Source organism: Ctenocephalides felis, unplaced genomic scaffold (genome assembly GCF_003426905.1).
Source record: "Ctenocephalides felis isolate EL2017-DRISC unplaced genomic scaffold, ASM342690v1 CF-g0.4_SCAFFOLD_03572, whole genome shotgun sequence".
Taxonomy (NCBI): Eukaryota; Metazoa; Arthropoda; class Insecta; order Siphonaptera; family Pulicidae; genus Ctenocephalides; species Ctenocephalides felis.
In genome coordinates this window covers 29,305,051-29,317,852 of record NW_020539726.1, presented here as the reverse complement: position 1 = coordinate 29,317,852, position 12,802 = coordinate 29,305,051, and the positions used below count along the sequence as shown (strand labels likewise).

At 27.8% G+C, this 12,802-nt stretch overlaps 1 protein-coding gene across 1 annotated transcript; it reads right to left on the bottom strand.

Annotated features, from left to right (window-relative positions):
- Positions 1–7,305: 7,305 nt before the first annotated feature.
- On the bottom strand, positions 7,306–12,593 carry LOC113388350 (conserved oligomeric Golgi complex subunit 4-like). The gene is given in 17 exon segments (XM_026625738.1): positions 7,306–7,348; positions 7,416–7,630; positions 7,715–7,900; positions 8,014–8,280; positions 8,353–8,572; positions 8,646–8,759; positions 9,973–10,109; positions 10,535–10,561; positions 10,563–10,708; positions 10,711–10,747; positions 10,857–10,931; positions 10,933–10,999; positions 11,070–11,111; positions 11,113–11,201; positions 11,263–11,364; positions 12,111–12,308; positions 12,382–12,593. Coding segments are annotated over 17 exon segments (2,052 nt in total). The 5' UTR covers positions 12,469–12,593.
- Between the last annotated feature and the right edge of the window lie 209 nt (positions 12,594–12,802).

Below are 12,802 nucleotides of genomic sequence, written 5' to 3'. Positions count from 1 at the left end.
AAGTAAACTTTAAAAATTAAAAATCTTGGTACGGAACCCAACATAATTGTAACAAAAAAATTAGAAATCATTTTTAAAAACTTCTTCAAATAATGATAATTTTTGCGCATAGGTCTACTAATATTCATTTTGATCACCAAATATCATTTATTTTAACTTTTTCCTCCGTATCTCCAAACCGCTAGACCTGCCTTACCAAAAACTTCATCAATTATTCATTTTTTATTTATGTTATTATTTTGAATTACTGTTTTTATTTTATTTTTAATTTAACTTTTTTCATTCTATATTCAATTCATTGCATTTTTTTGTATTTTTGTATTTTTTTTTTGCTCATATCAATTTTGTAAATAAGACATTAAAGTCTTGATAAACAAAAATAAATTGTAACAAAAAAAAAATATTCATTTCGCCATTACAAGTAAAATGTGAATCTTTGAAACGTAAAGATATGCAAAAATTTTCATTTTCGATTTTACGGGAAGTTAAAAATATTAGTCACTGGGTTTTTAGAGTAGAGTCACTCAGTCAATACATTTGGTTTTGTTATACAACCAGCTAACGACTATTGACAAATATACATGTCATGGCAGAATTTTGAGTGTTGACGAGTATACACGTCACGCGCATAAATCAGTTCACATTGGTTATTTAAATAGCAACTAATAAGAATTAAGATTTAGCTATTTAAATAACATTTTTCTTATGTTTATTTCGGAAATAGTTTTTGCTCTTCATAAAAAAACTGTTATTTGTGCTAATTATTTTCAATAATTATTAGTAGACAACTCAATCGTTATCCTATTCCATTTTTGATTTATTTTTTGATTAGATTACTCTAATTATATTCGAACTTACTCAAATTAAAAGTGGAAAATTTCAACCTATATTATTCAAATATTACTCATTCACTAGTATAACAAGTGTATGATCTATATTTGAAACCAAAAATCGATATCACTACTGCTTGATATTAAGTGGAAACTTCATGGTGACAAAAAATTATCGGTGATTATTTTTAAAAATTGAATATTCCTGCAAGAAGATCGTTTGAACATTGAATAATAACAAATATAATATATTTAATTACAAAACATTACAATGATTTTAATATGCTAATAAAAAAATAAATAATAAAGTGAAATAAAAGAATATTATTGATTTAAAATAAATATTGTAACCATACAACAAAAATGATTTGCTATACATGCAAATAAATTGTATAAAAACCTATCGAATTATATCTTTACAAAATCAGAAATAAGTAAATTTTTTTAAATTTCTGTCTAAATAAAAAATAATAAGATTTAATCATCTTATAATTATTTATACAACTATTATATAATAATAAAATTATTATACGATTCCATTGTATTCAAATAATATTCCAATAAGTTTCTAATGTGTCTGGTAGTAGTAATAGTAAACAAGTCATTAATAACTTGATTGTTATGGGTATATAGGGATCACCTGGATTTTCCACCCAGTGCCAAAGTTTGAAAGCAAAAGTAAGGGATAATTCCGGTTTAGTCATAGGAAAAAACGAACGATAACCGTTTTTCAACGGTCTTTCCTATTATACTTATCACGTACCCACAGATTTTAGGAAACCGGTGATAAAAAATGAAACTGGTATCTTTATATCAGGAAGCAAATAATTTGCAAAATTTTTGAAGCTGATATGAAGGAATGACTAACAATGATAGTAGAATTAAAATTCTTAAAACATTGTACTGAGTTTTACATAATATGTATAATGTATACATATTATAATATTGGTTAATAATATTTCAATCACCGCAACCGAAGCTAATTTTATAATTTGTTTATTGATAATTTACTTGTGATTGCAATTTTGCATAATTCATAGAAATAATAAGTTTTTTATACAACTATCTAGCAAATATCGCACAATCTTCCGCGTTACACGTTCATAATAGAAAAAAATAAATTATTCCAATATTTATATAATTTTATTATTTTAGTCAAAAAGCCCATAATTTGAATTTAAGAACTGTTAATTATTTTACATGCTTGGATTAATTTTACATCAACAACATTGTTATTTGTATACATAATTGTAAGCAGCAAATTAAAATGAATGATAACATTATAAGAAATAATATCAGAAGTATGCATAATGAAAATATTTGATAAAAGATATGTAATAATGTTTTCTAATCTGCTGCAGTTAATAACAAATATTGGAAACAAATATTCGCAGTTAATAATAAATATTTGAAACAATACGTTATTTAAATAATTTTATAAAAGAATTACAATTTGATACTAATAAAGTAATTAATTAATTATTGCAATGGCTATTGCAGTTATAAATTTGAATGAATCTATTCTTTTTCGTTTGGGTAAATGAACCAAATTCTTTATTTATTACAAAATAAAAATTATTTTAAAATAAGCCAGTTTTTATTAAGTAAGATCCTTGATTTATACAGAAACTATTAATTATTTTTAAACTGGCTCATGAAATATTTTAGTAAGAATATATCCAGAAGAAAGGACATGCTGCACGTTATTTACATAATTTTATAGAAGAATTGCATATTGATATTAATAAAGTAGTTATTAAATGGCTATTGCAATTTTAAATTTGAATGAATTTATTCTTTTTCTCTTGGGCCTTGGGTAAATGAATCTAAATTCTTTATTTATTACAAAATAAAAATTATTTTAAAATAGGCCAGATTTATACCGAAACTAAGAATTATTTTTAAACTGGCCTATGAAATATTTTAGTAAGAATATATCCAGAAGAAAGGACATTCACTTTAAGATTCCCGGATAAACCCATGACAAAACAAAATAGTTCCCGGAATTCCACATTTTTAAATTGTATTACTCACAGGAATTTTACCACAAGAAAAAGACAAATCTAAATTTATATTCATATGTACTGAAGAATTTTTTTAGTTTCATAGGGTAAAAAAAAGTGGATAAACAAAAAATGTTGTGTTTGTTTTTAGTAGTTCCTCAAGAAAACCGATATCCCATATAATTAATAAATAATTAAAATCTTATTATATATGTATATATATATATGTAGATATATAAACTAATTATTCAACTGAATTTAATAACAACTTTTAATTACTATGTTATCAGATTATTTCAGTTTATTGAATAATCACAGCTCATTATGAGATGACGACGTATTAGTTGCAGAAAAATCATTTGAATAATTATTTACAGTAAATATTATATATTTTGAAATGGTAATAAATATTATGATTTTGAATTTAAATATATCAGTTAATTTAAAGATAGGTAAAGATTTTTTGACGATGAAACCAATATAAAAAATAATTAATTAATCGTAGTTTCGACACAATATGTGTGTTATTATTCAGCTAAAATAAAATAATATTAAGCATTGAATAAATGCAGTAACAACAAATAATATATAAAACGTATAAAAGTAATTTTCATCAACCAGGTAAAATTAAAAATAATAAATGATAAAAATATAAAAATTGATTAAACTCAAAATTAAAAGTTTCAAGTTTTCTGGGTTATGATACTTATTTTAAAACCAATTTTACATTTTTGAGATTATTTTAATTTTATATTTTCAAAACTCTCCTGATTGGTGTAGATGGATTTAAATATTCTATATATTATTTATTATTTAAGTAATGCAACCAATATTAACTTCCCGTAGGGTAAGTTATAGTAATCGTCCAAAAATCGAAATCAAAAATTTTTACATTTCTCGACGTTTTGAAGGTTTCTGAACATTTTGGCATACCTCAGAAAAAATGGATGTGTGTGTGTGTGTGTGTGTGTGTGTGTTTTGTATGTCCGCGTTTTTTCGTCCACGTTTTCGGGCGCACGGATCAACCGATTTGAATGGTTTAAAAAACATTCGATTCCTATTGATAGGGAGATGTGCTGATTAGTTTTTGGCAAAGGCAGGTCCAGCCGTTACGGAGATATGGAGCAAAGAGTGCAAAAAATAGAAAGCGAATTTTTGAGAGAACGGATCAACCGATTTGAATGGTTTAAAAAACATTCGATTCCTATTGATAGGGAGATGTGCTGATTAGTTTTTGGCAAAGGTAGGCCCAGAGGTTTCGGAGTTACAGAGCTAAATTTAAAAAAAATGGCTGTTTTTGAGAGAACTAAGCGTCCGATTTAAATGATTCAAAGAACTTTCTGCTTTTTTCAACAAAACAATTGATTTTGGAAAAAAAAAATTTTTGTTTCTAATTTTTTTTCAAAAAAATTTTTTTGTAATTTTGGACTAAAAATTCAAAAAATCACCCAAGCTAAGCACAGTCTAAGCGCCACTCTGGTAGAAGTGTTTACGCAAGTGCGTTTAGACTGTTTGTGTACTGGAGCACTTTTCCAATTTTGTGAAAATTATTGAAAAATGTGAAAATGCCGCCAAACTGAGCACAGTATAAGTGTAAATGTCGCACAGAATTATTTGCAAATGCGTTTAGACTGTGACTATGCGGGAGCACTTTTTCAATTTTGTGTAAATTTGGCAACTATTTTTTTTTGGAATTTGATTCGAAATGAAATGACGATTGTTAATGTTCTGGAGATCATAAATTGATTTATTTATAATTAACTTTCCATAGGGTAAGTAATCGCAAAAAAATCGAAAATGAAAATTTTTATATATCTTCACGTTTCAGAGGTTTCTGAATATGTTGGCATACCTTGGAGAAAATTGATGTATGTGTGAGTGTGTGTGTGCGTGCATGTGTGTGTGTTCGGATACAAATTTTCGTCGACGATTTCGGGAACACGGAAAGCAATTTGAATAATTCAAAAAACATTCTAGCCGTTCCGAAGATACGGCCAAAAACGGTAACTCAGTTTTTAAGAGAACGGAGCGTTCGATTTGTATAGTTCAAAAAACATTTTACTTGTATTAACAAGATGAAGATTTGATCAAATTTTCATGAAGATAGGACTAGCGGTTTCGGAGATCTAGTAAAAAAAACTAAAAAAAAATAACATTTGGCGGTCAACAATAATCATTAGACATTAGACATATGCATATCAAATTATCAGATATTTTATTGAGATTTTTACAATAAGTATAAGTTTTGTTTACATTCCTATGGGTTCCGTACCATTGTTTTTCTGTTAGACAGCGACGCGGCGCTTACGCGCTTTATATTTTGTCTCTATGCAGTTAAAGCAGTACGATTGCTTTGAAAAAAAGTTCAGATCTTCCAAAATATATCAAAATGAAGATAACATTTTTTCCAAAAAAAAATTTTTATAAAAAAAATTGTTTAAAATTTTTTTTTAAAAAAAAAATTATTTTCAAAAAAAGTAATTTTTTGTCCAATTTAAAATTTCTAAAAAATCTCATTTTTTCGAAGTAAAATTTTTTCAAAAATGTTAATCGTTTTTAAAAAAATAATAATTTTTGGTACGGGAAGTTCCAGCAATTTGCCTCAAGGCACGATGCCTTAATTGCCGTAAGACAGAATTCCACTTACAGCTAGTTATATTTTTATTTTAGCTGTATAACAACACAACATATTAACTTCCCGTAGGGTAAGTTATTGTAATGGGCCGAAAATCGGAATTGAAAATTTTTACATTTCTCGACGTTTTGAAGGTTTCTGAACATTTTGGCATACTTCAGAAAAAATGGATGTGTGTGTGTGTGTGTATGTATGTATGAATACAAATTTTCGCCCACGTTTTCGGGCGTACGGATCAACCGATTTGAATGGTTCAAAAAACATTCAATTCCTATTGATAGGGAAAAGAGCTGATTAGTTTTTGGCAAAGGCAGGTCCAGCCGTTTCGGAGATACGGAGCAAAGAGTGCAGAAAATAGAAATCGAATTTTTGAGAGAGCGGAGTATCCGATTTGAATGATCTAAAGAACATTCAATTAGTAATGATTGGGAGAAGTGTTTATTAGTTTTTGGCAAAGGCAGGCCCAGCCATTTTGAAGATACGGGGCTAAATATGTAAAAAATGGCAGTTTTTGAGAGAACTAAGCGTCCGATGTTACAATATTTATAATAATCTATTTGAAAACATTCAGTATTCCTCGAACATTTCGTTACGGTACGGGAAGTTCCAGCAATTTGCTTTAAGGCACGATGCCACAATTGCCTCAAGACAGAATTCCACTTACAGCTAGTTTTATTATTTAATTCATCTAACATTATTAATTTTCCGAAGGACAAACTTATGTTTTCATCAAATATTACGATTTGCTAATTTTATGCTTGCTCGACGTTTCAAGCCATTCTGAATCGAATGAGACGAAATTTGGAGAACGTATGTGTGTGTGTATGTGTGAATGTGAACCATTTTTTTTTTGTCTCAACTGAAAAATAACACAAATCTTGTGTCGAAAATAGTACAAATAAGTAATTCTTTTTTTTATTTTATTATTCGACGCATTATTGGCTGTTAATATATCAAATACTAAATAATAATTACAAAATTATAAATTGCTATATGAAAGCATTTTTCCTCTTAATAAACACATACCACACAAAGAATTATTACTTTGTATCAACAAAACGCGATTAATTGATGAAACAATCGGTGATCATAATATAAACATAGAATAGTTCTTACATTCACTTATTGCGAATTTTAAATTGCAATCTATGAATAAATAAAAATAAAATTCAATGGCGTTATTGTTTCAACCTTGGATAATTACAGGAATGCACGGACATGTTTACAAAATACATTGTATAATTCTATTATTGAATTTTTGTTTTCGAGTTTTCGATTCTGTGATCGCCGTTAGAGATTAAAATTGTATTCAGCAACATCAAAATTAATTAAATTTAGGAAATATGATCCTCACACTCGTCCTTAAAATAATCCGTTGATTTAAAAACCCTGTTGATTTTTTAAAACTTTAAAATAAAATTATTGTCCAGCTTTTAGATCGGATTCTGTACCCATTAGTGGAAAATAATTTAAAAAACCTAACAATGTATAATAATTTTATTATTTATAAAATGTTTGATCCATTATCTAAAAAGTATTTTTTCCTTCAGTCAGATTATTTATTATTATTTTTAAAATCAACATTTTTACAAATTTAAAATGATATTTTTAACTTAAGAAACTTTTTAACCATTGTCGAACGAGTAAAGGGGCAATGATTTAATTTAGATCCTTAAAGAGCAGTTTTGAATTATATTTTTATGGTTCCATTTATGTTTTAATGTGAGATATTAAAAATGGATTAAAATTGCAGTAGCAAAAAAACTGTTAGGTTTTTATATTAATATATTTATTAACAAATAATAGTATTAATTTATAATAATAAATGCTCTTTCTGTTATAGTTTCAGCTTTTTTATATCGTCTAACCGGAAATCAGTTCTAAAATTTAAGAAAAATGTGATACATATATTTCATAAGGAAATAAATTAAAATATAAAATTATTACCTTAACATTAACACCTTTGCTAATTCCGGTTTGGTGATTCTCCATGCAACATTTGATTCTTCCCAATATTCATTGACTTCAGTTATTTTCTCTAAATTAAGCAATGTTGCTATTTGTGTTAATCGTGCCATTTTATCACGAACTGACCAGCTTGTAGCACTTGTCAGATACTGCCCTAAAGATCTTACTTCACGATCTAAAGCTAAACCACCAAGCTAAAAATAATAGAAGACAATTGAGAAAATGCAAAAATGATTGTTGGATTGTCGTATTGATATAAAAAAAACTTTATTACGTACCCTGTTAAAGGTAGATTTTAAAATAACACGTTCCATTCTAGTTGTAACATCGTTTGTTACTGTAGCAACAAGTGAATCATAATTATTTGCTGTTAAGCAATGCTTAAAAGAACTTAACAAACCATCAAGATTTACAATCAATGTTTGGATAAAGGTTTCTCCAGCTTCATATGCTGTTAACTCATCCTGTAAAGAGAAATTAAAAGTTTATTCACCTTAATAAATCATTAATAACTCAATTAAACAAATTCAGATTTATATTCGTTAATTATTATTATTTTAAAAAATAATATACTTACTTCAGTAAAGTGATGTGGATTTGTTAAAAATACATCAATCCAAGGATGAACTCTTGGTTTGATAACGCTGACTCGCAATTGTTGCATACCAAACTCGACCAATGCTTTAAATGTTGCTGTAACATTTGAAAGACTTGCCAAACAACTATCCACTTTTTCCCGATCATTCGTAGATATATTAGGATAGGCTGTTAAAATGTCATTTAATAATGTAGATCCTAAAGTATCAACATACTCTGAGCTTGTGTCTGCATTATTTAGATGAGCCTAAAATTTTAATCAAACATCAATAACAGGTAAAAACACATAGAAAATTGTTGTGAATTATAGCAATCTTACTATAAATCTATTTCTTAGTTGCTCACTATCTCCTTGCCCGTGAAGTCTTCCTTGTTGAATAGATGTCTGCAAAGCACTATATGCAAGATCAAGATACCCTGATGGATAACCATTTTGCAATGTTGATTTTAAGGCAGCACTATAATCTCTTTCTAAGCATCCAGTCACATTATTTAATATGGCACAGATGCCATCGATACTGGATGTAGCAATGGACCTCCTATAAAAATTATATTATAATAATAATAGAAAATACTCTCATTCTATTATTTTCATAAAATTATTTAACCTGCCTTGTACATTTCTTAACAATAAAGAAAACATCATCCATCATGCTTGAACAGTGCTGAGTCCCGTCTAAAGAATCTAAGTTGATGGCTTTCAAAACAGTTTCTTCCATGAAATATCTTTAAAAAAAAAATTACAACTAGTTGGTTTGGTATTTAGCCTTGAGGCAAGTTACATGAACTTCCCGATATGTGTAAATAATCGACTTAATCAAAAAAGTGAAAATAATATACTTCATTAATCCTACTTTAAAAAAAAACGATAATAATTTTAGCAAAGTTTGACGAATTTTTAAAATTAAACTACTTGTCGTAAGGCCGTAACATTACAGTAAGTTCTATAAGACCATGATGTATATCGCCAAAAAAAGTTCCATGAAAATCGGCTTAAATTTTTTTTTTAACAGTTCATTACAGAAAACGGCTCAGTAGATTTTCACCTAAAATTAATCAGTACCATTCCCAACTATTATCTTTCGAACAGTTATGGATTTTTTAAAATCAGTTCGGTAGAATGAGCTTAAATGTGGACGAAAAGTTTAACACTTTTTTTCAAATTACAAGAAAAGAAACGGCTTGGCAGATCGTCGCACAAAACTGATAAACGATAGTCCTCACCGAAATACATCAAATGGCTTTTAAATTTCTAAAATCGTTCAGGGCGTTTTTGAGAAAACGTCGATCAAAAGTCTAATTTTGACAAATGCCAAAAAAAACAATACCAATTTTTGCAAACTTTGGCAAATTTTTAAAGCTGAACCAGTTGTCGTAGGGCCCGTAATATTTTAGTATGATCTAGAAGACTATGGTATCTACCGTCAAAAAAATAATCATAAAAATCGTCGAATTTTTTTTTTTAAACTTTATTACAAGAAACGTCCCGGCCGATCTCTACAAAAAACTAATCAGCACGATTCCCAACCAATATCTTTCGAACGGTTTTTGAATTTTCAAATCGATTCAGAATTGCGGGCTAAAACGTAGACGCAAAATTTTCACTTTTCTGCGATTTATAAAGAAACGCTTGGCCGATCGCCGTACAAAACTGACAAATAATAGTCCTCATCGAGATACATCGAATGGCTTTTAAATTTTTGAAATCGATCTAGCCGTTTTCGAGAAAACGTCGATTTACGGCCAAAAATACGTTCACATACATGCACACCACACACACACACACACACTTTTTCCAAATTTGGTCTCATTCGATTCAGAATGGCTTGAAACGTCGAGAAAACATAAATTAGAGAATCGGATTTTGATGATGAATGAAAACAAACTTCTCCTTCGGGAAGTTAATGAGTAACAACATTTTTCTAGAAAAAAAAATTACCTTTCTAGTAACAAATACACTCCGAGTAGTAATTCTTGCATGCACATATTGAGTTCACATGAATTAAGAACATTATTTAAAGTATTGAGTTGTGTCTTGCGCAAATCTTCATCGGTTACTCCCAGTTCTATATCATTCTAAAAAGTAAAAACAATTATTCTAATGAAATATATACCCAATACACATTTTTTTCAAAGCTTACCGAAATTTTTTTCTTAATAAAACGCAGATAAAGCTCAGCTCTGGAATGCATTAAAGACACTCTGCAATTAAATTATCTAACTCCTTTGGATTAAGTTAATCAAGTGAAGAACTGGTACGAGTGGTGACCTCTGGCAGCATTTGAGTTCGAAGATTTTTCATGTAAGAGTTAATTTGCATACTACGTCGTTTTATATTCCTAAGTTTAATAAATTCCTCTATTATTTTTTTACCTATAAACCAGAAAAACTAGTGTAATGTAAAGACAATAAAAAATTCATCATTTATGTATTTTTATTTCAAAGAAAATTTTGATTCAGATACTTGTGTTTTTACCATTTGAATTTGTTAATGATCTCACCTGTCGATCACATTCTTTTTGTACAACATGTGAAAAGTTGAATAAGTAAACCTGGTCCATAATATGTTTCAACAAGAACTGATTGTGTCTCAATAACACGAGCTATAGATTCCAAGACAACAGTGAGACAATCAGCAAAAAGAATATTATATCTTGAATCATTAGATTTGTACAAAGACTGTTCTTAAGGGTATTTCGAGAAGTTTCTTGAATCTGCATAAAATATACAACTTGATATTAAAAACTTGCAATGTTCATACAATTAAAAATATTAGAATATGTTAGCATGTGTTTTTATTATTTTGAGTAGTTTTATAAATACCTGTGTGCATAAATATAAAGCAAATTGTTCCAATCCTGCATTATGCATTCCTAATAATGGAAATATTTTGAAAAAATCTTTCAACAGAAGCCAAATCATCTTTTTTTACAGCTTCATTGAATTTCAGTGTTATACAAACCGATCTAAATATTTGTTTAGATATGTTAATAATTTAATATTAATATAATTCCAATTAAATCATTTTAATATTACCTTATTTGTACAGCAGCTTCTTGCAATGTATAAACGCTTGAGAACACTCGTTGTATTTTCTGCTACATCTGTAGCCGTTTGTTGCAGAAGGCTTTGATCCATGGATAAAAATCTATGAACGTGTGCCAGCTCCTAAGAATAATAACAAAAATGTAAATAATATGTTATAACAAAACAAATTTTTAGTACAAACCTTTCTCATATCTTCATTTCTTAGTGCTGATTTTACACCTTCACTGCATATTTGTAAATCAATTAGATCATTAACTCGTTGCTGGCATTCTGATACTCTACTCTATAATCATAAATTATACCAATCACTTATTGCCAAATTAATGATGAAAAGTAGGATGATTGGTTATGAAAAAGGATAACAACTGAATTTATTTGCCCTGTTTTATAATTAAAGTTTATATATTAATATTAATCCATTCTTTAAGTAATAGATCCTATTATATAATTAATTTACTTGCATCAAAGTGTACTCTGCTTAATTGTGTATTTTTATAATACTTATAAAAATTTAAAATACTTAATGAAATATAGAAATAGTAATCTATGTATTTAAACAAAGCAAAATATAACTTTATGCGATCTTTGAAATAATGAAAAATAAATAGTTATACTATATGGTCAAGATTTGACCAGGGCTTTTTCTATTAGCCCCTATCATAATCAGGGGCAGGGGATACAATTGTATGAGTATAAATACCTGTAATTCATAATAATAAGAGAAACTAGCAAAAGTAACACAAAAAAAAAAGGTTGTAGAGTGAAGATCAATATATATTGTAAACTAAACAGTAATTTTATTCAGATATCTTATGGTGATGGAATATTTATAATTTACAGTCAGCTTATTATTTAATTAATCACAGTGATCTTCACCACTATATGTTACAAAAATTTCTGCTAAATTAAATCTATGATATTAGAAATATGTAAGAGTATTGCATGATGATTTATAGTTGTTTTTGTAGAACTTTTTCAAACTACAGTTATATATAAATAAATTTTATTATAATTTTTTAAAGGACATACCCGAGCTTCATCAAGTCGTCTAACTTTTGCACTAACATTTTCAGCTAAAGTAGCTGTATGTGTTATCATAGACTGCAAATTTAAAGAATCTTGATGAATTAACTGCAAACCGGCCTTAGATTTGCTTATTGACATTAACTTAGATTCTATATGATTTTGTCGTGATAATAGGTTTTCTAGCTGTTTTGTTATTTGATCCTGATGGAAATGAGGGACATATAAGTTATTACATATTTTTTAAATCATTTTGTCATGTATTTTATATATTGACCTCTGCCGATGATATCTTTCGGCAAGCCTTTTCAATGCCTTCATCAGTGGATAAGTCTTCATCATCTAATATATTATACACAGACATTGCTAATGAACTTTTTCTTTATATTATATAATTATCTAATTATTCATAAAAACACTTTGTTTAAAACAATAATTAACAAATATTAAAAACTACATTTTATAAATACTTCTTGATATTTACATTTGACGTTTGTCAACGTGACATTTCTTGTTTAGATTTGTACAATTAGTTCTATTCGTCTGAAGTAGCTGGCAGCACATACGATTTTAAAAGGCGCGCTTTTTAAAATAGAATTAAAACAAATGTACAAAGCAATATTTATGGTTGCACTTATTTATTTAAAAAATACAATATATAGTTTTGTTAATGAAGAATATATACTAAATAGAATTAC